Here is a 25,847-nt window from a genome sequence, read left to right as displayed (position 1 = left end):
TACTACATTGTAAATGTAAATGTACCATAAGCACTTTCATCACAGCCTCGCCTTACCCCTCTACACACACACACACACACACACACACGTGTCTATGGTGGAAATCAAGGACATGTTTTACCAACAAGAATTTTACCACATAACCAAGGACCTGTGTGTAAGCAGGAATCTTGTGAACCTTGGACTCATTCGTATACACAGTGTATTACTATACAACCGAGGACTTATTACAGTAATGTTGATTGAGGACCTACAAACATGTATTACCATACAACCGAGGACTTATTACAGGAATGTTGATCGAGGACCCGAGGACCTACAAACATGTACCCCTCAATGCAAAAGCAGACCGTCTGGAATGGTCTGCGAACCGAGGACATTGCTGGGTGTCCTCAGTTTAAATGTAAAGTTTGTGTGTATGTCCTCATTTTCTACCATGGGTAAGTGCATCCACACACACACACATACACACACACACACACACACACACACACACACACACACACACACACACACACAGCAGAAACCAAGTTTCTTTGTAGTCATGGCCACTGAAACAGCACAAGAAGAACAAGATTGAGGAGGCATGGTCTCTTAGTTTATTATAAGACAACATATCATAACATGGGTACAATGAAATTGTGAGATTTAAGATATTAATTCAAGTGTAAAAGTTTCCACCTAAACAATAACCAACCAGAACTGTGTAACTACCAATCTAATTCCATTCTCATATTGGTGCATATGCCATTTCCATGTATAAAAATAGAAACATTAGACCTCTATTGAACAATAAGGAAAACAAATGCATAAATATTGAATATTCTTATCAAACTGAACATATTAGAAGATGATTATATGATTTTAAAAAAAGGAGTTTATATACCAAGACTATATGTCAATCACAGTACACTGTATTGTGAACCACATGGTTGATAAAACAAATAATCCTCATACAGAGATCTTTTCCTTTTAACAGAGAAAGGGATAACTGTTTAAACGTTTCTGTAAAAACACAAAAACCACCAAAACAATGGCAGGACAAAATGTGAATAATTATAACTTCCGTAGCTGAGATATCTGTGACTGATGTAAGGAAAAGAGTGTCCTTTAACAAGATAAAATGCAAATTACTGATCCAAATCATCCAATTTTCTCAGATATGTACAGTGTAGGTGAGAACTTTTATGCCTCGAGACAAGGGAAAAACCCAGCCTGAAAGCCCGCTGTCACCTTGTTTGCTACAAACAAAGTGTCAACTCCAACGTCATGAACAAATAACACAACACTAGTTCTTTTGTTAAGAGAGAAGTGTGAGATCTCATACATACAAATGCACCATGGGAAAAACATACAAACCATGTTGCACATATGGCATTCAAGACTACCGCATGACATTTGCTGTACTCTTGAAGAGATTTCATAAACAAAACGGACATTTAGAGTGTACCTTTTTTTTTTTCATTCATTCTTGGCAAACACAAATGGTGTCCTTCCTCAGAAAAACCAATTGTCTGATCTGCACAATACGATGCACTGAAGCATGCAGCCCAAGTTTCAAACCAGAGTTCTCACGAGCCTTAACATGCTTCATACCTATACTATCTGTAAAGAGATACTCATAGATATTAAAGGAGATATACACTACTGTACAGTTGAAATAGTTGGTCTACTCCCATTCATATGATTACAAAATTCATACACAATATAAATGATCTCTTACCCTTTAAAAAAAAAAAAATGGAAGATGTCATTTTTGTTCAGGCACCAGTTTCAGGTTACTTCAAGTTCAAAATGAGTCGCGGTAATGAGTTTTAAACAATAGGAATTCAATTAATACAGAGATCAACAGTTCATTCCAAACTTACATGGATTTTAAGTTGCTTTAACAGTTCCTGAGACTAAGACCATGCCAATAAAACATGAGATTACACTGAACTAGAAGAGAATGACACAAGATTCAAGATAGATCGACAGAAAAGGGATATAGAAGAAGAGTTCTGAAAGACAGACATAGTTATAATTTTCATCACTTGGTCACTTCAATCTCATTTTGAATAGAGGGTGTCACTCCGATGACCATGACCAGTCTTCCGCTGGTTGGACTTGTTTGACAGCTAGGAATTTGGTCCTAACCACTGTGTTACACCACTACATGCATCTTTCATGCTACATGATGTACTTTCAGTAATGCAACCCTCTGTACTGGGTGATATGTAATTTACATGTGATGCAGTGCCTGTGCGATTAAAAAAACAACAAACAAACAAGTTAACATACTCGTGCAGTGTGCTTGTTGGTGAAACAATATCCCCCTTGCCCTATCAAAAGATTATATGATCAGATGCAAATTCCACTGAATATGCTCTCAAGAATGAAATGCACATTTTCACAATTATTTGAAAATAAAGGAAAATCATCCTTTACTTGTATATCACGGCATTGAACTATGAAACACAAGTTCATACATTTCATGCATATTACTCTATTAAAATTACTCCATCATGCCGAGTCATTAGCTATAAAATATACACCCTATGTTTACATACAAATATATATAATCCTACACCCTATGATTACAATCGTATAAATGTGAATACTTACACTCAACAAATATTTTGTCACTATATCTAACACATTTTTACAAGACAAACACAGGTACATTAGAACAGCCACAAAAATCCTATACTACACATAATGAATGAAATATACTCTACATGATACTCAGATAATGCACACATGACCCTGAAAATGGTGAAAAGTCTTACAATCTTGAATCCCAAACATTCACTTTGCTGTATTCATCAACAGTTCATAAAGGCAATCATGCGCACATCCACAGGGTACACCTAATTGCCCCATCACAATGGAATGAAAGAATTCAACTACAAGTAACAGCATGTGCTGGAAATGTCCCCTTCATATTACGAAAACAAAACTGAAAGAGAGATGCACAACAGAATGCCCAAGACAATGCACTTCTTATAGACATGACCTTGGAAACACTGGGCATGACTATGTGCTCATTCTCAATGGAAGCATTGTGAAGTCACACTAATGGCTTTAGAAATTTTCCATTTAATTAGCTTCGTCATGTGAGGCAGAGCTTCTAACAATCATCCGTCTAACACAAATAACTCTACTTGTCTCAAGTTTTTTTGGGGGGTAAGAGAATAGAATGATTCTGGTCATTAAAAAACTGTGAACAATACCCCGTACTATGCCCCCTGCCAACCCCATTACCCTTACATGAACCCTTACATGAGTGGTAGCCTTTCTACATGGAACCCATTGAGATGGTACGTTTGCATCATAGTAGCACACTCTGCTAGTTCTACTTGTATTGCGAAATCCCACATACGTACAGGTCATCACGATTCCCAGTTCTTTCCAAAAGACAGAAAAAATAAATCCCAAGTCTCATCATTTACTTACTTCTTGAATTTTTTGAGTGCTCACTATCCTTCCTATAATATTATCCTCAAGACTGTAAACCTGCTCTCGAATCTACTTTCATACAAATCTTTGGATTCTTTTTTTTTTTTTTTAAAGACAAACTAGATGGAACAGACAAACATAACTCTATTGAATTCTCAATAAGGTGTGCCTGTATTCCCTGTTGCATACATTTTAAAGCAAAATCTTAGCAGTGAATACCAAGGTCAAAGAAGTACCCTAAACATCTTCTAACGGAGGAGTAGCCGACATGGCTAACATGGCCAGGTTTTGGGTCTTGGCCATGTTTTCGGACTTGCCCAGGGTAATTTGATGGAGAGCTTGTTGGGCCAGGTAATTCTCTCGTTTGATACTGTTTTTGACATGCTCCGGCATGTCGGGCACAATGTAGGCCACAGCAAACTTGATGAACAATATGACGTGCTGAGGGCGAGAAGGACGTAAAAGGCAGCCGTGCATTTACAGATCATTTGCCACACACGTGGAAATCATTAGCAGGGCGTGCGGAGGGGGGTTTGGGGGAGACCGAGTGTTGCCGGGAAGCAGAGGGAGGAGAGAAAATGCAACAAAAACCAAATTAAAACAAGGATCCAAACTAAAAAAAAATTAAGGTCAAGGTAAACAGCCTAATCACTAATAATGCACACAAAACAAAACAAAACAAGACAAAACAAAACAAAGCATAAACAATTGCAAGATTACTGATGCAGCCAAGGGAAGAGGGGGTATGGTAATGGGGCAAAAAAAACAACAACAACAGACAAACAATAACCCAGTCTTTAAAGGACAGCAGGTTTTCACTCCACTCAACATTAATAAATCATAAATAACTAAATGAGCAAAAGGAAACTACACACTGATCAGTAGTTGCACCAAAATTACTCAATTGTGATACACAACTAACATTTACATTAATTTGGTTCAAGGGGTCAAACAATTATCACTGTATATGTACATGAACCCATCTTTCACATACAAACTGGAAGGTGATATTGTGACACCACAAGCTGGTCTAAAACTCTTAAGAAAATCTCCTACATAACTTTTACCTTTAAAACAAGCTACAGCATATGAGCAAATAATGATTGCGTTTAAAGCAGGAAAATATGCATTCTTCCTCAATACAACTTAAGGTATTAGGTAAAGCACATCTCAAGAAGAAGCTGTGAGAGAGTAAAAGCTGTGAGAAAGTTTTGAGTTTTCTGTATGATGTCAACACACTCTAAGTTTAGTTTGTCATGACAGAGTACAGAATAAGGGGAAGAATTATAAAGAGTCAGGACTAAGAAATTATCATGCAATTCACAAAGAAGCAGTATTCAGTATGACCACACTGAAAAAGAGGTGCTTACTTCATCATTCGCTCTCACTGTATGTTTTTTCAGGGTTTTCTAAGTCCTTATTTTTTTATTACTATCTCTTTTTTTTTGGGGGGGGGGGGGGGGGGTAGGAATGGTGTATTCATTTCAACGGGTGGATTTTTTCCCATCTTTTTTTCTCTTTGCATATCAATGAAGATGTTGCATAATATGTTGGTAAATATTGTCCCACAGCAATGATAAACACAGACAGTCTGATTTAGACAGGGATTGGCCTTTTTTTTTCCCCACTCAAATCACCAGCAGTGTCAACATAGAAATGACAAAGGCAAACATTTGCTCTCCCACTTTTCCCATATCTAACTGACAGCAAATTATTTGATATTGGTGGAGACACACATGGTGGAGAATTGGCATTTTGCTCACAGAGAGGGGAGTTTTCGAGGGGGGGGGGGGGGGGAGTCTTGTATGATATGCAAAAAGAAGGATGGAATGTCACAGAGTTGCCAAACATGGAGGGAAGGTCAGGAGAACAGAGGGTAAAAGAAACGACTGGCTGTAGCAAAGTTATTCAAGTTGGTGGTTGTTGTTGGGTGTGGCAGGTGGGGCTATCATGACCTGGCTCTCCGTTTTCATTTCCCTGTCATCTTTTTTTTTTCTTTTGGAAGAGTTTTGCATCAAAATGGTTGCTTAAGTTATAAAGGGCAGGGATACATTGATGGGAACAGGGTGTGTGTGTGTTCATGTTCTCAGTTGCTTGAGAATGTGTGCATGTGTGCATGTATCTGGTGATGAACAACGGTATGCTTTGATGAGACGATTTTTCGGCTGATGAAATGAATGAGTGGGCAGCGGCGGCGGCTGGGCCTCAAGGCTCCGCCCCCGCGGCCCCGTCCTGGGAGGGTCCGCCCGGGGGCACCAGCTTGTTGCTCTTTCCCCTGCTCTCCACCAGGGCCGTGTGGAGAGCCTGCTGGGCCAGGTAGTTCTCCCGCTTTATCTGGTTCTTGACAAACTCCGGCATGTCGGGGACGATGTAAGCCAGCGAGAACTTGAAGAAGAGTATGAGATGCTATGTGTGTGGCCGAAGCAAATGGAGGCAAAAACACAGAGAGACAGAGAGAGAGGCAAGATATATCAGAATGTGAGAGAGAGAGGGAGAGAGAGAGAAGAAGGGAGGGGTTAGAATAGAATTAGAGAGGAGAGATAGAGAGGAGAGATAGAGAGGAAGATTAAGATAGTGAGACACAGAGAGTGAGAGTGAGACAGCAGAGGGGATGGACAAGAATTGAGATAGGTAATACACTCACAAACAGGATATGACAATTGAATACAGCAATCATTTTATCTATGCTTTTTTGTTTTTGTTTTTTCAAAGCAATGATTTGAAAATATGCATGCTGGTATAACAAGATATGTATTCACATGGGTGAGCAACAACAGGAGTGATTTTATCTCATTTAAACAATAATTGTACTAGGATCACACTGAATCACACACAATATACAAGGCTTGATATTTCAATAGCAGCGGCCTGGTGGCCCAGGGCTACCAGATCTTCAATGAGGTTTATCTTCTGGTGGCCCAATTGGGCAATTAGAATTTAAATTGGATTGATATGGTTCCTTTTATTTTGGGTCACAAAAATATCAGGGGCTTGAACGGGTTACCAGAGAAAAAAAAAAGGTTAGCGTTGAGCCCTGAAAAAATATATGTATAGTCAACCTTGCCTTAAGGTCAAATCTATTTGTACTGAAGAAATGGCTTCAATTTAGAGAAAATCTGACTTATGAGGGATTAGAATCAATAGAATATAAAGAGTAGAGGACTTGTGAAGACTTTTGACTAATAGGCGATTGTTTGAATTACTGCGATGTCGACTTAAGCAAGGTTGACTGTATCTAAAGCCCAATGCTCACTGTGCGACCTGACCCTGCAAGCTGTATGGGGCACCAAGTGTCGCATGGCCTATTTTTTTACAAAATGACTGATTTCATAACGAAATAGGCCATGGGACACTTGGCTCCTAATACAGCTCGCACCAGCTCGCAGGCTCAGGTCGCATAGTGGGCATTCGGCTGTACACAGAGACACTTACGGGTATACAGATCGATGGAAAGAGACAGAGATGAGATTATATAATCACTATGAGACAAAAACAATTATCTGTTCACATAAACAAGAGGTACAAGGACAAGTAAACACTATAGGCATGGGAATAGGATATACAAAAGTGATTGATGAAGAGCTCCTTTCCTCACTAGGTGATGTAACAGGTGTAGACAAGGTTGGGAGAAACTAAATGTATAAAGTGTATCACATGATCCATTCAGCGGAACCATTCAGTGTATATACACCATGTGAAAGATGTGTTAGTGTATATGATGACAGAGGTGAGACAGGATCGATGTGGTATGTCTCCTACACAATAAAATGCTAAATCCTTTCTTTAAACACGAAAGTGCATCCCTCTTGCGGGAAGATGGTAGTTGAACGACTTCTTGTCTTTGGCATTTGATATTGCATTAAATTAATTCGATATCGCATTTAAATTGATTTGCTGTATTGGATTCCTTTCTAATGCTTCAGTGCTGTGCTCCTTTCAGCACGATATGGGATCATATGTCCCCCAATTGTACATGTAGGTACTTTGTGAACAAGCCAATTATTGATATATGCACTGGGTTCATGTTACATTCTAGTGTTATATAGCACTACTCAGACTGCAGGTGCACCATACTTAATCCCACTACCAGCTTTTTGTCAAATGAAGAAAAAAAAAAGTGGGGAAAATGTACATATAATTACTGCAAATGCAAAATATTCTGTGAGGTTTTTTTATTTCCACAAACTTTGCAATTTAGGCACTTTTCACAAATTTAAAAACATGTGAATATATCAACTCTGATCCCAATGTGAATGTGAGGTGCAAGGACACATTTCTACATTTAGTACTGTATTACATCATTGCAAATTTAATCACTCACGAAATTGTCGAGAAGTTTCGAACTGTGAAGAATCAGACTCGCTAATATGTGGTATACAACATCATAATGTTCCTGTGCATCATAAAACTTTCTGTCTGGTCCAACCAAAATACAGGCTGTGTCAGCATGTTTTAATAGACCTGTATCTTCAAAGCCCCTTTGCCACCCAACTTTCTTTTTTTTTTTTTTTTTTTTTTAACTGATTTAGGTATGTCGAATATTGATATGAAGCCAGAGAAACTCCTCTTTACATTATTAAAATTACTAAAATTCCAAAGTCTCAAACATTTCTTCTGGCAACCATTATGCTAATTTTGTACATACACATATCATCGCTGGGGTGACACGACCGTGAATCTCAAATTTTGGTGAAAAACACTTTAAAAAAAAAGAGTAATGGTCATATAATCAGTTTAAGTGATGTCCTGTCCAATTCCTAGCTGTCTTACCCCAAATATGAAGCCACCACTGCATGTCAAAAGAAAGGTAATCCCATTTGATATATGAGTACTTTGGTTACCATGTTTTTTTTTTTTTTTTTTGCTCTCCTGAACATCTGACATTTTGTGGATACAAAGTCTTGTCGCTCTAGCGAATAAATGTACAATTGACATTTCCATTTTCTGTGTTTTGGAAGTAGGAAATAGCAGAAAATGCCCCCTCCCCCCCCCCCCAAACAAAAACAAAAAAAAGAAAGAAAAAGACCAACACCATGAGTGCCATCTGAATCAAACAATACAATTTGCACAGGTTAGCTACCTCATTCTCAATTCTTAGTGAACCTTTTCCACAATGATAATGTGCAACAGCATTACAGCGTCACAATGATAATGCACAAAACCACAAAACCCACAATATCCATATTTTATGAAACACATGAGTTTTGATGTAAATATATATATATGCAAAGCTTGATTTGTAGGCTAAATTGGCCAATACAAGTCACAACAACAACAAAACAAAACAAAACATCTTCAAAACAATCATCACATTTTTATATTGTCAATGTTAATTCCAGCACCACAGACATCAGTAAACATGCTCCCAAAACAATCAGGGGGAACATGGCTTTGTACGCATATGTTAAAATCCACTCCATACGCTTTCAACATATGCATTTCACCACCAGGACAATATCCAGTTACACAATTAACAAGCCTGACATGTTGGTTTCCACATCTTGTAGCTTAAAAAAAAAGTATATAAAAACACAACAAGAAGGACATATTTTTGCCTCCCAAATTGCACACACAAACACACACACTAGCACACCTACATACCAGCTATCAATCATCAACACAAACAAAAACAATCTAACATCCATCAACAAAATCCAAGCACCCAGTATCAGTTGTTCACTTTGGGTTTTTGTTCTTGTTTTTTCACAAGAGACAGAGAGGTGCAGGGTGCTTCAAACCCACTTGATCACTTGCCAAGGGCAACTAAATCACAGTGCAGAGGAAGTACTAAGAACAATGCTTTGCCTGTCAAAAAGTGTAAAGTAGTGAACATTCTAGGCTTGACACATAATATACAGTAAATGTAGCCACATAAGCAAAACTTCATGAAGTTTAAGTTCTCAACATTTTGCCAGTGCTAACTCAAACTTCACGAAAACTTCTTGCAAAACTCTTTGCAAAATCCCAACTACAACTTGGGAAATTTCTGGAACCCCTGCAAATCTTCTAACTGCTAAAAGCTGATACTTTACCAAGTTTATCACGTGACTAGACCACCACCTGTTTATGGGCTATAGTGTACCTTTGTGCATTGTTGAATTAACAATCATTAGCTGTTAGAAGGTGCACGTCTTACATGCACACACACACACACACACACACACACACACACACCAGTGACCCAAGCCAGAAGAACTTTTGAGAACTGAAACTTTGAGAAATTTGGCCATCAGTATGAATAGAAGAGCCAACTGTGAGGTGTGTTCTAAAAGTTACACTGTGAAAAGTTTTGCCAGTGTGATTGTGGCTAATTCGTAGCTGTAACATTTATCCATTATTTTACATACTGTCGTATATGTTTTGAATTGATTGTAAGCGCTTTGGGCCTTGTGGGAAAAGCGCACTATAAATAATAGTAATAGTAATAGTAGTGACAGATTGACAGCCCTAAAATCAAGTCAAAAATCCACAAACATTCACTCTGCTTTCCTTCAAAATCATCCCAATAATACGCCAGATCACAATTGGCAACGATCTGCTGTGATCTCTGAACCAAAGACTTGATACAAACATGGATTAATCTTTTTATTAAAAGAGCATTTGAACACAGCCAAGTAAAAAGTGGTTATTTACAGGTACATTGTAAGTGCTGCAAGAATGACTTTTCTTAATATGGATGAAACAGAATAAACATTCACCACTTTATATTTCAATCAGCACCTTGAAGTTCATACATAAATATCTACAACTTAGGTTTAATAAAGACCTATCAAATTTTTCCAACACCTCAATAACAAGTCAATGTCAGAAAGTATACAATGACCTTTATTTGTACATGCTCAGTTAACACCTGTGAACTGGCTTGTTACTATTGCAAAAGAAATTGCAGTACAGACACACATATGCACACACATACACATCCAACAGCATTGTCTACCCAAGCTACAAAAGCCTGTCACAACATTGGTCAGTCAAAGAGGGACTTACCTCATAGATGATGATGAATGCCAGCTTGATCGCAATGACGAGCCAGTAGTCCAGGGTAGCTTCGTACTGGGCGTCGTACCAGCCGCGGTACCTACACAGAGCAGAGCAAAGCATCATTTCCGGCATCACGACCACTTATGACACATTGAAGAATGACAAATGCATCATGAGAAAGTCGCACATTATTTCATGAAACACAGAGCCACCGATCACAATTACATATCTGGCACTAGATTAGGCGATAATATCTACTTCCAAACCCGCCCTCTGGTTTGCGCACAAATATCTGCTAAATTCCCCACCTGCAATGAAATTGAAATAAAGCACAAGTACACTGTACACTTTGCATCAAGTAATTCTACAGTTCTTCAGGGAAGCACTGATTCCTTTTACAGAGTAATTTCCCACTGTCATACTATTGACCATAAAGAGAGAGATTCAGACAGTATATACTGTAAAACGAGGAATGTTCGTGTGCATTTTAACTTCTGAATGTTCGTGTGCATTTTAACTTCGTGAATTTCGCGAGCAACAAGATTCACGAAATTAAAATGCACGCGAAAATTCTTGTCTACACTATTGTGCATTGAATGCCAGTGGCAGTTCGCGAAAATTTCATGCCGCAAAAAAGGCCGTCGGCTCCAATTCGCGAAAAAATTCAAGCCGCGAATATATAATGTTTTACAGTAAGTCAAGATGTATGCACAACAACTGATGAATCAATGACATCAGCACTTCATAAATGTCATAAGCTATGCAAACTTAAGCAAAATCACTGTTTTGTGCAATCCTCTGAAATTTCAAATTTCCAGTACTTTCTGCAATATTCTTTTTTCTATATTTTGCTTGCATTTTCAGTGTCTTACTTGTTGGAATTTATTTTTTCAATGAAAGTCAAAATGGGCTTAAGGCAAAGCTGCCTGTTAAAGTTTCAGGCTCTTTTAAAGGTTCGATGACTCTGTTCTTTCCTATCCCTCTTCCACCGTTGGACTTTCAGAAAGAAAAAAGGAGAGAAAAAAAGAGAGAAATTGGCATCAGAATGCCATCCACTGAATATCACTGAATAGACTGGTTAACAATCATATTCAAATTCACATTAAAATTTATGGATTTATCTTCAGTCCTGATGAGGTAACGAGCTATTCCTTTAATCTGTACCTTAAAAACACTTTTCAATTCTTGGGGCAAACATCAGGCAAACTTTCAGGCTGCCAAGAACACGGACCTATCACACATACTGTCTACAGACGGAAGTCTTCTTATGATCCCATCATTACTGTCGCCACATGATTACATGTTCGTGCATCTTGGCGAGTACTGTACCATCTGGGCCCCATTTCATTAACTCTTTATGTGCCATGGTGGAAACCCCCTGTGTGCCACGTTATTCTGAGACACGAAGGTAGTCATGCTTTGAAAAAGAGTTCTGTTTTTCCAATTTGTATAACTTCTACAAATTTCTGTTAATAATAGTAGGCAAAGTTAAAGAGGGATGCCAAGCTTTGTTTTCGATATAAATTGTATGAAGAATCTATTTTCATTTTTTTTTTTGAATGACCAGTTGCTACATTACTGTAAAGACATGACTTTTGCACATAAAACCGTGACAGAAACTTAGAATGTATGAGCAAATCTAGTTGGGAACACCACTTGATAGTCAATCACCACATAGAATGCAAGCCACATATGTGAGGAACAAAAGCACGAGAAACGCTTTCATTGTGCCGCTGGATTAGCAGTGATCAGCGATTTATCGATCGGTTTTGGCGGCTTTGTTTGCTGAGCAGAATATGCAAAGTTGGCACGCCATCGATTGAGTAGGACGTGCGAACGTGGCACATAAAGAGTTAAAGAGGTTAGGACAGCAACTCTTGCTGGAATGGCAACTTCCGATAGCAACAGCCGATCAGGAAGCTGGATTCTTGTCATCAACATGATAATTACCATTCCAGCAAGAGTATCAACTTTTTATGAAATGGGAACCCTGATGTTTGGACAATGGTGATACAAATCTATGTGTAATAGTGCATCTTCAGTTCGGTCTTATTTGCCTGAGGTGCTTTATCAGATTCTAACTGCCTTTGAATAAACACCAATAATGGGGAGCAGTAAACCTCAAAACATGACAAATTTAGTGTCACAACATTAATGAAGTGGACACTTCAGAACATGCATGCAACATTTTTAAAGACATACTGTACATGATGTGACAATAAAGAAGTGACACGTGAGGGCTCACATGCCTCTGGGTAATAGCAAAGAATTTTATATTTGTGAGCATGTGTCACTCCCTTAACATTTTCTACATATACCTTTGTATGTATGCTATACTGCAACTGTATGGCCAAACAAATAATAATAATAATAACAACAATAATAATAACATGTCATCTACTGTTACTGTCTACGTTTACTCTGAGACAAAATGCATATTATGGGAAAAATTAGACTACAAATCACAATCAACCTGCCAAAATATTTGCTTTCTCTTGTAAAAGATGTGCTTTTCGCAAATGAAATTTCTTGCGCAATGATTTCCCAATATACACTATATGTGCACATGCATATTTCTTGATTTAAGAGAGTTATGATCTTCTGCACATGTATAGTTTCCAGACTCTTCAAAGTGCCATCTTGTTTATATCCAGGCTGGCTGTCTGCGGTGATGGTGAGATCAAAACAAGAAAGCATATTTAAAATATTTTTGTGATGCTTTTGATAGAAACGGGTGCATGAATTTAATAATTAACCAGCGGTGAACGTCCATGTGTTCCATGTGTAGCAGGTTCACGCCAAGAAGAACCACTGTCAGAAAGGCATGCATAAAATTTGAATCTATTAGTAAACCTGCCTATTCAAACAAAATGTCTAACAAGAATTCCCTTTTGGATTTTTTTTTCTCATTGTAATCTTTCAGTCAACGTGGGTATTGGATGCTTTGCAAAAAATGCAAAAAACATTGCTTCATAAATCTTCAAGGATTGTATAAGTATTATTAAAATCTGCTCAGCCCTTGAATCATTACTTCACCTCACCATGTATGTACATTATATCTGCCATTGGTCCTTTAATCACCAGATCATTCACTAGTGTGTTCCGTTCATTGACATCTCTCTCCCCACCCCCCCCCCCCCCCCCCCGACATGCACCTGTTCTTAACTACAGTTCAGTCATGAAAATCTAATTTCCATGCGTCAGTTGGGAGTCAGGGTCAAACCTGGGGGGGGGGGGGGGGGGGAGGTTACGGTTACGTACCTGCAAATGCTGACGGTATCGTTCCACCTCGGGTCGCCGGAGGATGCGTCTCCTGGGTAGGTCTCATCCGAGGGGCGGGACTTGTTCTGGAAATCATTGGTGTCAAAGTACGAGAGGGACCACTCGGTGTAGCCAGTCAGGGTCCTGTTACCGTAGAGATACTTGTACACCTGCCTGGGGATGAACTCTGAAGTGAAGGCAATCACCAGGGCCTGATGTTGGGGAAGAAATGCAGAGTGCATGCACCAAACACATCACTTAAATCGTTCATATGTGGTGAAGAGACATTTTGCACAAACACACACACAGACACACATACATTGTACTTGGACACATACAGTGTACACATGCACATTATACAGTTGACCCCTGCTTAAAGGGATCATATAGTTTCGGTCGAGACCTAATTTCAGATTTCTAACATTTTTTGGTGAGATAATGAGAAACCTCTGATGAAATATGAAAAAGCATGTAATTCTATAAGGAATTCAATGTTTATTTGATAAAAATTGCTATTGAAATGACTGAGATATCCAATAAAGAGGCGATTCTAACAAAGTGTGGGACCCACACTTTATATTACATATTACTTTATATGTTTCAGTCATTCCAAACCTGATTTTCATCAAATAAATGGTACTTATGATCTGTACTATATCATAAGTGTTTTCTTGGTATGTCACACAAAGTTAAAAGTCCGATTCACATCTCCACCAACACTGTACCATCCCTTTAAAAGGGACTTCTGGATGATGGATTTAAAGGGTGTGTACAGTTCTGGTTGAGGTGAGGATTTAGCTTTTAACGTTTTGTGAGATATTCAGAAACCACTCTATGAGATATCAAAGAGCTTGCAGTTCTAAAGAGTATCAAAAGTTTATTCGATGGAAATCAGTATTGAAATGTCTGAGATATCCAAAAACAAGGTGAAACAAAGAGATCCTAATAAAGTTGTGGCATGTCACCTTTTATCATTAGCACTTTTTGGGATATCTCAGCCATTTGAAAACCAATTTTCATCAAATAAACGTTGACTCCTTCTTAAAATTACATGCTCTTTCATATTTTGTAAGAGGCTTTTCATTATCTCACTTAGGAATGTTCAAAACATGAATCCCCACCTCAACCAGTGCTGTACAGTCCCTTTAAACATCTATAGGTTGGTGACGCTGGGTAGAGTTTCAGAATTTACAGCAGTTGGGATGAGGAGCAAGAATGTTTTCAAAATTAAAAAACAAATCACAGTGAACAAGGAAGGTGGCATAGCAGCTTCACGTACACAAAAATGCATGATTGGGTTCTCCAGGAAGCAAAACAAAAGAAGAACACATGCATACAATGTAAATTCTACTGAGGTGAACTTGTCTAGCAAGTGGTATTGTAGTGGAATTGCATTGCTACATACATTACTGGAATATATGAGCATCCTATGTCATTGTCCTTGTGATACAGTACCTTGCACAGACAAGCTCAGAATGTGTGCTATGCAACTCAATACATTCATCAGAGACATTTTCATTAAATTTGTTGAGACAAAAAATTTTGTTGTGATAAACTTGTATCTGGGGTTGACACGCACACGTGTACAAAAAAATAAAAACAGGAAATTGCATCAACCTTAGAAACAACAGCCTCCTCCTAGTTACTCAAGTAGCGTCTTCTGTTGCCGAATTCCTTATCAGTCACTGGTGTTAATGAATTTACCAGGCACCTGTTGGTCTGCAATGCAGCCACTGCTGAAGCTGTGAAGTGCAGACTGCTGGTGCTACGGTCGGCTCAGTGTGCAAGCAGGACTACATTCTGCCATGGACCTATGTACTACACACATGGACTATGAACGGAGGTCTTTCTATGATCCGACCTGCATCGCCGCCACCTGATTATGTGCATCTTGAAGAGTACATCCAGATGTTTGGACAATGATGATTGTGTAACTGTTCATTGTCACTGACAAAAGAACCATTTCCCTCATTTCGGCTTTATTTGGCTGAGGTGTCTTTTCAGACTTAACTGCCTTTGGAAAATCGACAATGATGGGGAGCAGCAAAATCATGACCAATTTTGTGTCTCAAAATTAGTAATTACTGAAGTAGATGCCTGTGGACGTGCATGTAATGTTGCTTGATGGTAAGACATACAAGTCGTCTACCATTACCGTCAATGTTTACTCTGAAACAATGTGTGAAAAATGGGGAAAATCAGATTAACAAATTACAACCAACCTGCCGAAATACTTGCTTTCTCTCGTAAAGTATGTGCATTTTGCAAGTGAAATTAAATGAGCGATGATTTCCCAGTGTATACTACAACTTCACACGCATTTTTCTTAATTTAAGAGAGTTATTATCTTCTGTGCATGTACATAGCTTTTGGATATCACAAAGCGCTGTCTTGTTCTACTCCAGGCTGGCTGTCGGTGATGCATGATGAGATCAAACCAAGAAACCATCTTTAAAGTGTTATTGTGATGCTTTTCATAGAAACAGGTGTTTGAATTAATAAACGAGCGATGAATGTCCATGTGTGCTAGGTCCATGACTCTGCTTTGCTTGGCACTAAATCCTAAACTATGTTTACACAATTACTTTGTACGCATAGTTTTTGAGACTGGGCAAGGGATTTGTTTTGTAGTGATGACCATGGCTACATTCATTCCATAAATTGCATGTTTTTTGTTTAATTTTTCATGGGAAGATTTTTTTTTTTAAACAAAGTTTTTAAATTGGAAGGATGTCTAAAGAGGAATGAGTCCATTCAAACTGATGTCTGGTCCTTTCGAAATGGTAAAGTTAAAGTGTCTTGGTATTGTTGCTGTAATTTTGTCTTGTTAAAGCAGTTCTATCTATTCAAGTCCAGTTTTAACAGAGGTTAACTGAATATCTGGTGTGAGGATTAACAATTCTTACTCTTTTCAGGAATTAACAGTACTGTGAAAAGAATCAGACTTGATAGTAAAACAAAGCAGTATTCAGCACGACTGATTTTTCTTCCACTGCACTTCAAATAACTCCCTGCATTTTTTGACTGTTCATAACATCCACACAGATAATGCGCAAAGCCAAGGGAAAAAAAACACAAAATCATTGAAAAGTTATCAACCATCTTTGATGAGAAAAAATTTCACTGATCACACATTCAAAACATGCAGCAAATATTCTCAGCACATAAAAAGACCCCACACAAACATCAACAGACAAGTGCTATAAATCAATCAAGTAAAGCTAATTCGAACATGATTTTGAGGTACATATAAATGAACATAAAAAAGTGTCCAGAACTATGCACAAAGTAGATTTCATTGTATGGAATGAATGCAAATACAAAGGTGTATCATACAGAGGCTATTTCTAGGCACACAATGCCGGTTCTGTATACTTACGTTTGTCAGAACAGACAGGTTGCCAATAGATACCAGAATGGCATACCAAGCACCTGGAGACAGGAAGACAATATTGGGACATGTGACTTTCTGGCAACATCCGGGGCTGCCGGGGGTAAAGACATACTCATACACAATGACATTTGAAGGCATATGTGATATCACTTCAATAAAGGTCATATATCCCTTTTTGCAAATGTCACAAGATTTTGCACAGCTGAAGAATAATGTCTCCCAAAAGTGTGAATGAAGTCTAAAGGCAATAACTATTGAATCAATTGTCTGATTTTCCTGAAACTTTCTCTGATGTGTTTTGATCGATCGCTGCTTTCACTCAATCCACATTTATATTTGGGTTTTGGTTTCCTTTCAATGCATCCAGAGGTATACAGTGAATACAAAGCTTGACAGATAGACAGACAGGAAGAGACATCCAGAGAGAACATATGAGAGAAAGAGAAAGATTAGGGTGCACTGTCCTTATCATGTGGCTTACCAATGTCTTGGGCCCTCTTAGCCACAGGCCGGCGCAGCTGGGAGATAAATTTGAAGGCATCCAGACGGATCTCAATCAGGTTGTTCAGGAGGGCAAAGAACGGGGCGAGTGGGAAGGCAGCCACGAAGATGGTGGAGAACCCAAACTGGACAACTGAGGAGATACAATGCCGAATATGTCTGACAAGAGATTACCCAGTGCATATCTGATTACTCATTATCATATGCCACTCAATACCAACCCCACTAGATAATTCCAGAAACCACCATACAATGTAGCAGATACAGTATATGTGCTGGGTCATTTATCTACAAATGGTGCCAAGGGCCATTTTCAATTCACTCCTGGGCCAATTAACTTTATATCAAAGGTACTGTTTATCATTGGGAACAGTGATTTAAAAAATGTTTATCTTATTTGATGCGTACAAATTTGTATGTGTAGGTACTGTAAGTTGTATCATAAAATATCTTACCATATAAAATTTTTGCAATAAAGCCTAAAATATAGGGAGATATAACTACTTTTCTCAATAAACCCAAGCTGTAGATGGTTTATTATAGAAACAATTTTATTATGACTATTGTTCAAATTTTGTACATTTAACAATACTTAATATTGACTATACTATATATACTAGATATAACATTTTTATATTAGTTGTTTCTATCCCAAACTCACATTTTAGAACTCTTTTGAAGCACTAAAGCTGGGTTTTGTTTCATCTGCAAATGGTAAATAATGCCTCTAATGTAAGAACGCACTTTCTCTTCCTTAAGCTACACAACCACTGTAAAGAAAGTATTTCAAATTTTCAATGACATAAATGCGATATTTTTTTGGATGTCCCCTCAGAGTGGCCAACACAAAGAAAGAGTCCCTTCTGGCACTTTACATGATAAAGAGGCAATCACAATGCGGGCAAGCTATAATGATCACATGTCACATAGACAAACAATGTACTTAAAGCATGTGATGTACAAAGGGCACAAAGAATGGATCTCTACCACTCCTGCATGTCCAGAATTAAAGGGAAGTCAAACCCAAAGAGCAATGTGGATTGAGTGAAAGCAGCAACATTACTAGAACACATCAGTGAAAGTTTGAAGAAAATCAATCGATGCAAAAGTTATGAATTTTTAAAGTTTTGGCATTGGAACCGCTGGATGAGGAGACTACTAGTGGTTATGACGTATGAGTGGACAACTATATAAAGAAAATATAAAGAAAATTCAACAAAAAATTCATTTTTCATGAAAATTACAAATTCCATCAACTTGATACTGACATATGTTAAGGGTAGCAATTATTCCCCCTGCTTTCTGAAAGCGGTTAGTCAAGTGCTTTTTCATAATGCCAGAAAAGTGAATTTTTGTTGAATTTCCTTTATATACACTTATATTCACTGATGTGTTCTACTAATGTTGCTGCTTTCACTCAATCCACACTGCTCTTTGGGTTTGCATTCCCTTTAAGGAAAGCTACATTGTAATTTCAAAGAAATGGAAAAGAAAAATGATGCCTACAGAAGAGTGCAAGATTAGATTTCATAGCAAAGAATGGAGCAAATACTCAATTGCAGATTTCTCCATGGGATCTATACATTCTAATGACATGCTTAACCTGTTCCATACTGAACTCTAAAATTCCCATAGACTTACTACACAGGCCACCAGGTTCCAGTACGGAATGGGTTAACTTGAGGCATAAATCTTAGACAAATTGTACAATCATTAGAGTACAGACAATGACTTTGAGAGCTTTCACAGAGGGTGGTGATAAGATTTATTCTCACGCAAGATCAAAATTTTTGTGCTAGAGGTGTGGTGGAAAACACCAGAGATGAAATAAGACTTTCATTTTCCAACTTAATAAGCTTTGCTAAAATAGGTGATTTATAATAATACATGGTCCATTAATTTTTATGATCTCAACATCCGCTGCCCTGTCAGAAGGACATCATCACTCTGGGTGAATTGACTGATAACAAAAATCATTTTTGCCTGTCAAAGGTCAGAAAAGCTGCCATAAATTATTCTGTCATATTAATATCTCTCGTCGGGTAGGGACAAAGTAAAATAGACCCCATAAATCAAAAAGGCAAAGGTCTCACGGATACAATGCTCTCATCTTGACAGCTCTACGTCCCAGAAAGCATGTGGGTGTTCTTGCCATACTAACCCATCTCGAGGTATTCCCTGAAGAGCCCTCGTGGTCCGAGGTCGGCCAGGTCGGCGTCCTGCTCCCACTGCTCGTAGCGCCCCTTGCCGGTCTTCTCCTCCTTGCGGCCGCCGCGGGATCGCCAGAAGTTCATGATCACACTGTGCAGTGTAGAAAGATCGCTTTAACTGTAATATCAATCAATCACTAGACTTCCTTCCTTCCTCTGCCTTTCTTTCTCTTACAGTATCTCTCATTCTCTGTGCACCTCGGATGGATGTGTGAGTGAGTGTGTGTGTGTGTGTGTGTCTGCAACCAAATTATAACGCAATTAAGGTATATCTTTGTTTTTGCTAACTGATGAATTATATACATGTGTTATTTCAATTTGGACTGATCTTGTGTATGCATTGGTCCATGTCACAACAAATGTTGGTTGATTACCTTTTACCTTTTTTTCTTTGAGGGGTCCTGCATACATATTGCTTCTTAGGAGTCCTGGTATGTATTTGTTTCTTTGTAATGACTTTTAAGTAGTATATTGTTCTATATTTTGTCAAATAAATGAATGAATTGTTCTCATTGTATCACCCCATCATCTTCTATAAGCTAGTTTGGAGTTAGCTCATGTACACATTGGTACAAATGACCTATTTTTTTACTCAGCTAGCAAGGCACTTCACTCATTTCCATCTCAGTGTAATGCATACAATGAAAGCTTGCTCACCATGACAATTTATGGCACTGATTTTAAAATAAAGAATAAATAGGGTAGACCAGGTGACCAGAATGGTCCATCAATCAACATACAAGGAAGAATCCCTTTCATTGTTTTGCACTGCATGCATAAATTACAAACTTTTGCTATTCATATTGCCAAATACCAGGCTTGCTATTAAGTAGCAGTAATAGCAAGTTATGCAAATCCCAAGAATAATCATATCACAGATGCTTATCTGAATTTAAAACCAAATTGTGCCTGCAGGTACAAATGACCTTTTTCTGCTCAAGCACAAAGTTAAACTCAAACAGGCTTACTACTTGTACCTTCTCCCTCGACCATCAACCCTTCTTTATTTTCCTACCACTCCTTCACACAGTTACTAGTAAAACTGAAATCACAGTAACAACTTGGTTCCCACATCTTTGTTTTTCTACCCCAACCCATCTCCCTTCATCTTCCCATTTTTCCATCAGAGAGCACAATACCACACTCGTCACAATTTCTGCTTTCACTTTATCCCACGATCCTCTCGGGTCCCACGTCAATTAAACGATCACTGCAACAATCTTACAGTCAGGGTTTTCCCCAAAATCTCTCCATAACTAGTATTCCTAAATTCCCCTTCTAACACCCATATTACAACATTTTTGTCCAACCCACTCAGTTCTTAATTTCCCATACCAAGCCCATACATATTGTTTTAACCGTCCTGCTATTTTCCACATACAGTCACCATTAACTGCTGTAAGCCCCAGCTTTTCATCAACCAGTGGGCCGCGATTGCGGCTAAAGATGAAATAAAAAAGATTTATACTTGATCCTAGCGCGCCTTGGACAAAATTTGTAGGAGCGAAAGTGGGCCTTAGGTTACAAAAGGTTAAGAAGTGCTGCTGAAAGACATTCCCTTTCCCACTACAGCTTCATGACAGGGTTTGCGTTAGTTTAATAGCACAAGGCACTACAGTAGGTCAGGATATGAATCCTAAAAGCACAGAAAACCGGGAAAGTAACACTAGGAAAGCCAGATACTCCATAACAGGGATCCCGTATCAAGGAAGCCACCTACTTCTAAAACACAGAGCGAAGTTCACAGCCAATACCAGACTTTAAAGGGATGGTACAACTCCAGTATTGGTTGAGATGAGGATACAAGCTTTTGACTTTTTGGGAGATTAAAGAAACCACCAATACAAAGTTACAGAGAATACAATTCAATGAGGAATTCAAAGTTTATTTGATGTAAGTCGGTTTTGGAATGGCTGAGATATAAAAAAAAAACAAAGCAAACCAATGCAATCCTGATAAAAAGTGGGTCCCACCTTTTGTTTGGATCCCTTTGTTTTGGATATCTCAGCCATTTCAAAACCAATTACCATCCCATAAACTTTGAATCCCTCTCTGAATAATGTGCTCTTTCATATTTCATAAGGGGTTTCTCATTACCTCCCGAACAAATTTGGAAACCTAAAGCTCCATCTCAACAACCATCCCATTACAGGCAATGATTATATCTACGCCAGGCATGTTTTGGCCGTCCCAGGACTTTCCCCTTTTAGTCATTGTTGCTCTAAGCCATTCCCTTCCCATACCCAACTTCATTACAAAAACTTGTCGCAATCGCTACAGCTGTCACAAGAAACCACAGAGTGGGTCAGGATATGCGTAAGACAAAACACAGAAAACCAGGAAAACAGCAATAGCACAGAGAGATACCGAGTAACAGAAATGGCATTGGAATCCAGGAACTGGAGGCAATGTATACATGCAGCACAAAGCAAAGTTCAGACACAGTACAGAAGTTAAAGTCGACGAATACAAAAGAGAGGATTTTAAAGTGATTGCACTCTGCCAATGAAGAAAGATGGTGGAAAATGTCTGAACATGACACATGTCAGAATAGAGGACATTCTTAATATTGAAATTGTGACAATATGCAGACACATTACAAATAAACTGGAAATAATGATTGCCCTAAGTATTTTTACTATCATCACTGTCAACATTACGAAGTCAATGGAATCACCATTATCACCATTACCTTGCTCACCATTATCACCATTAACAAGCCAACATGGGAGACAGACAGGCAGAAACTAAGAAGATATGGCACACCAGGGGCGGATCCTCGAATTCCGTAAAAAGGGGGGGGGGGGGACTTTACAAAATTAAAGGGGGCGCATGTGCCCCTCCTCCATTTTTTCTTTTAATTTCTTTTGTTTGATCAAAAAATAATGGGGGGGGGGGGCACTCGCCTGGTGCACTACCCCCTGGTTCTGCCACTGCAGACTGTCTTGCAATATCTTCAACTGGTAAAAGCAACCATGTGGAGCTAGATTTCAAACTTCTACTGCCTGGAGTTATACATAGTTTATTTGTGAAAGATAACCCGGCATTCTTCAAAAGGAATTACAAGGCTTTGAGAAAGCATTTGAAAGAAAAAAGGACATGCTTGCCTCTGCAATGACATAAGAGGCTGAATGCAGGTTCAACTTTCTTATAAAGTAAGCTGGAAATGCTTACAGTGAGATTTGTGCCAAAAGTCAAAGACAGAACTAATCAACAGCCATTATGGATGAATAGGGAGGTATGTCAAGCAACTGAATGCAAACATAAATCTTGGAACTTCTTCCGGTAGTTTAGAAGTGACTCTGATGGCGCACCATACAATAAAGCCAGAAAGTGACTGAGAAACTTAAGAAAGCAAGAAAGTTATTTGAGTGCACGCTGTCATCTGAAATCAAATCCTGCCCCTATTGTAAGTTTCTGGAGATACGTTCAGAGCAAAATTAAATTTAGACACCGCATTGGTGACTTAGAGAAGCCAGATGGATTCTTTGCTAGCATGGATGCAGGAGAAAGCAGAATCACTCAAACTCATTCTTTGAATCAATCTTCACCAAGGAGGATTTAAAGGGATAGTACAGTATTGGTGGAGATGAAAATTGGGATTTTAACTTTTTGCGAGATACCAAGAAAACACTTATGAAATAGTGCAGAGTTACATTTTAAAGAGGAATTCAAAGTTTATTTGATGAAAATTTTGTTTGGAATGACTGAAACATCCAAAAATAAAGTCAGAACAAAGTGATCATAATAAAGTGTGGGTCTCACACTTTCTTAGAATCGCTCTGTTTTGGATATCTCAGCCATTTCAAAACCAATTTTCATCAAATAGACGTTGAATTCCTCATGGAATTACATGCTTTTATATGTTTCACAAGAGGTTTCTCATTATCTCACTAAAAATGTTAGAAACCTGAAATTAGGTCTAAACCAAAACTATATGATCCCTTTAAGTCATGAACCAACCCTTGAACGGAGGATTCAAGACAAGGAATTAGATATTGTCTATTTTACTGCTGTGAGGGTGAAAGACCTATTCAGAAATCGGACCAGTCTAAATCGCTGGACCAGACGACATCCACATCCGCAAAGTAAAAGAAATAGTGGATTACATTTCCCAGCCACTTTCCTCTCTTTTTAAGAAATGCATGCCAAGTCAAAAAGTGGAGTAGTACCGGGCTCTTGGAAACCTGCCAACATGACTCCTATTATCAAAGAAGGAGATAAGATGAAGCCAAGAAATTATTCGCCCAGTTAGTTTCACCAGCATTGTTTCCAAATTAATAATTAAGAGATCATTGTTCGTGATGAAACTGTCAAGCATATGTATGAGAACTCTCTCTTTTTAGATGAACAGCATAGGTTCAGAAGCAGTAGACCATGTGCCATGCAGTTGTTAAATGTTTCTGGAACATGAACACAGGAGTTAGATATCAAGGAAAACACTGAATGCGTATTATTTGGATTACAGCAAGGCTTTTGACAGTGTCCCGCATGCCAGACTTCTGGAGAAAATAGAGACCAGGTAATCTGCAGAAATGACTAAAGTCCTCTTCTTGAGTGGAAGAATCCAGCGAGCAGGCGTAAATGGTGCCCCCTCACGTACAGCTACTAGTAGCGTGGCCAAAGAAAGTGTGCTCAGACCACTATTGTTCTTGCTTCATGTCAATGACATTCCAGACATTGAATGTCACAGTACATCAGATGTCAAGCTCTTTGCATATAACATGAAAATCTTCTCACCAAACAACTCTAAATTAGATGGGGAACATTTACAAACTGATCGGACAAGACTCTTAGAATGGTCAAATCTGTGGCAACTACCATTTAACCCAGGGAAGTGTAAAGTCATTCACTATGGTAAAAAAAAGCAACAACAACAACCTTGCTTCAGTTACAACATGTCAGATGTGAATACACCCATTCAAACTGTCAAAGTAGAAAAAGACCCAGGAGTAACTTCTGACAAGAGAATACAATTTTTGCATCATGTGGACAGTGTATGTGCCACTGCAAACAGCAAACTAGGTATCATCAAGCGTATCTTCTCTACCTTGGACAAAACTGGCTTCATGCATTTGTACAAAACGATTACAAGACCCAGGCTTGACTACTGATCTACTGTGTGGCATCTACTTGTATCAATACTATCAATACAACAGCTCACTTACCCCCTTAAAGACGGACCGATTTTGCTACAACATGCATTTCCCATGGACACCTGCCCGAGTACACTTATGGGGCTTGTCCTCAACGGGTTAATATAAGACAAGTCTAAAGCATTTCAACCTGCCATTTCTTGCCCATAGACGCCACAAAGCAGACATGATTCAAATATACAAAATCATGCATGGACTAGATAAACTTGAGGTACACTGTATCACACCTCTTTGATTACCAAATCGAGAACAGAACCTGAGGTCATCGGTACAAAATTACAAAGAAGCCGGTCCAATCAAAGCTCATACATGGCTCCTTTTCACAGAGGGCCATTAATGAATGGAACAACCTCTCCTGTAATGTGGCAAAGAGTACGACTCTGAGCAGCTTAAATTCCAATTTGATGAAATTCTGGGCCTCTTGAAAAGATAGATATGATCCAGAAGTCATTTTCCTGTCCACGTTCCACTTCTGTATTGCGCCACTAAACAAAAGTGTTTCCAGATTCCAGCCAGATATAAATGAGAGGCAAATAAGTTTTCAAAATTAAAATGCCTACAATGTACATCCAAGGTATTGTGAACGGTATTTACAAGTGATTTTCAGCGCCATCATCATTATTGTCGCTGTTACCATGGTTATCATCATCGTCTCATCAGCATCAGCATCATCATCATCATCAGCAGCACCATCATCATCATCATCACAATCGTCATTATCATCATCCTTTTCATCTACTTCTCAACATAATCATTATCCAGAAAAAAAACAACAACAACTTACGGCATGGCCAGTTCCATGAAGTTGTTGAAGAACTGCTTGCCGCACATGGTGATGGCAATGTTGATGAACAGTTCCTGCATACACCCAGCAGGATCGCACTATATGGGGACAGAAAAAGAGAA

The 25,847-nt window shown here is 38.6% G+C and overlaps 1 protein-coding gene across 17 annotated transcripts in view; it reads right to left on the bottom strand.

Moving 5' to 3' along the window:
- Positions 1–576: 576 nt before the first annotated feature.
- Positions 577–25,847, bottom strand: part of LOC139727452 (anoctamin-4-like) — a 127,451-nt gene continuing 102,180 nt past the window's right edge. For 13 of the 17 annotated variants that reach the window (XM_071638408.1, XM_071638409.1, XM_071638410.1 and 10 more), the window contains 7 exons: positions 25,726–25,823; positions 19,737–19,876; positions 17,556–17,708; positions 17,060–17,112; positions 13,681–13,892; positions 10,426–10,516; positions 577–3,879 (listed from right to left, as the gene is read on the bottom strand). In XM_071638408.1, the coding sequence (XP_071494509.1) occupies positions 3,676–3,879; positions 10,426–10,516; positions 13,681–13,892; positions 17,060–17,112; positions 17,556–17,708; positions 19,737–19,876; positions 25,726–25,823 (951 nt within the window). In that variant the 3' untranslated portion in view covers positions 577–3,675. Of the gene's footprint in view, positions 3,880–5,237; positions 5,845–10,425; positions 10,517–13,680; positions 13,893–17,059; positions 17,113–17,555; positions 17,709–19,736; positions 19,877–25,725; positions 25,824–25,847 lie in introns of those variants that run through there. The other 4 variants (XM_071638411.1, XM_071638422.1, XM_071638424.1 and 1 more) reach the window with 1 other exon arrangement.

Source organism: Diadema antillarum, unplaced genomic scaffold (genome assembly GCF_040938485.1).
Source record: "Diadema antillarum isolate AM-2024a unplaced genomic scaffold, OU_Dant_1.0 seq00000131_RagTag, whole genome shotgun sequence".
In the NCBI taxonomy this organism is placed as follows: domain Eukaryota; kingdom Metazoa; phylum Echinodermata; class Echinoidea; order Diadematoida; family Diadematidae; genus Diadema; species Diadema antillarum.
The sequence above is the reverse complement of the archived record's forward strand: the minus strand, read 5'-3'. Positions and strand labels throughout refer to the sequence as shown.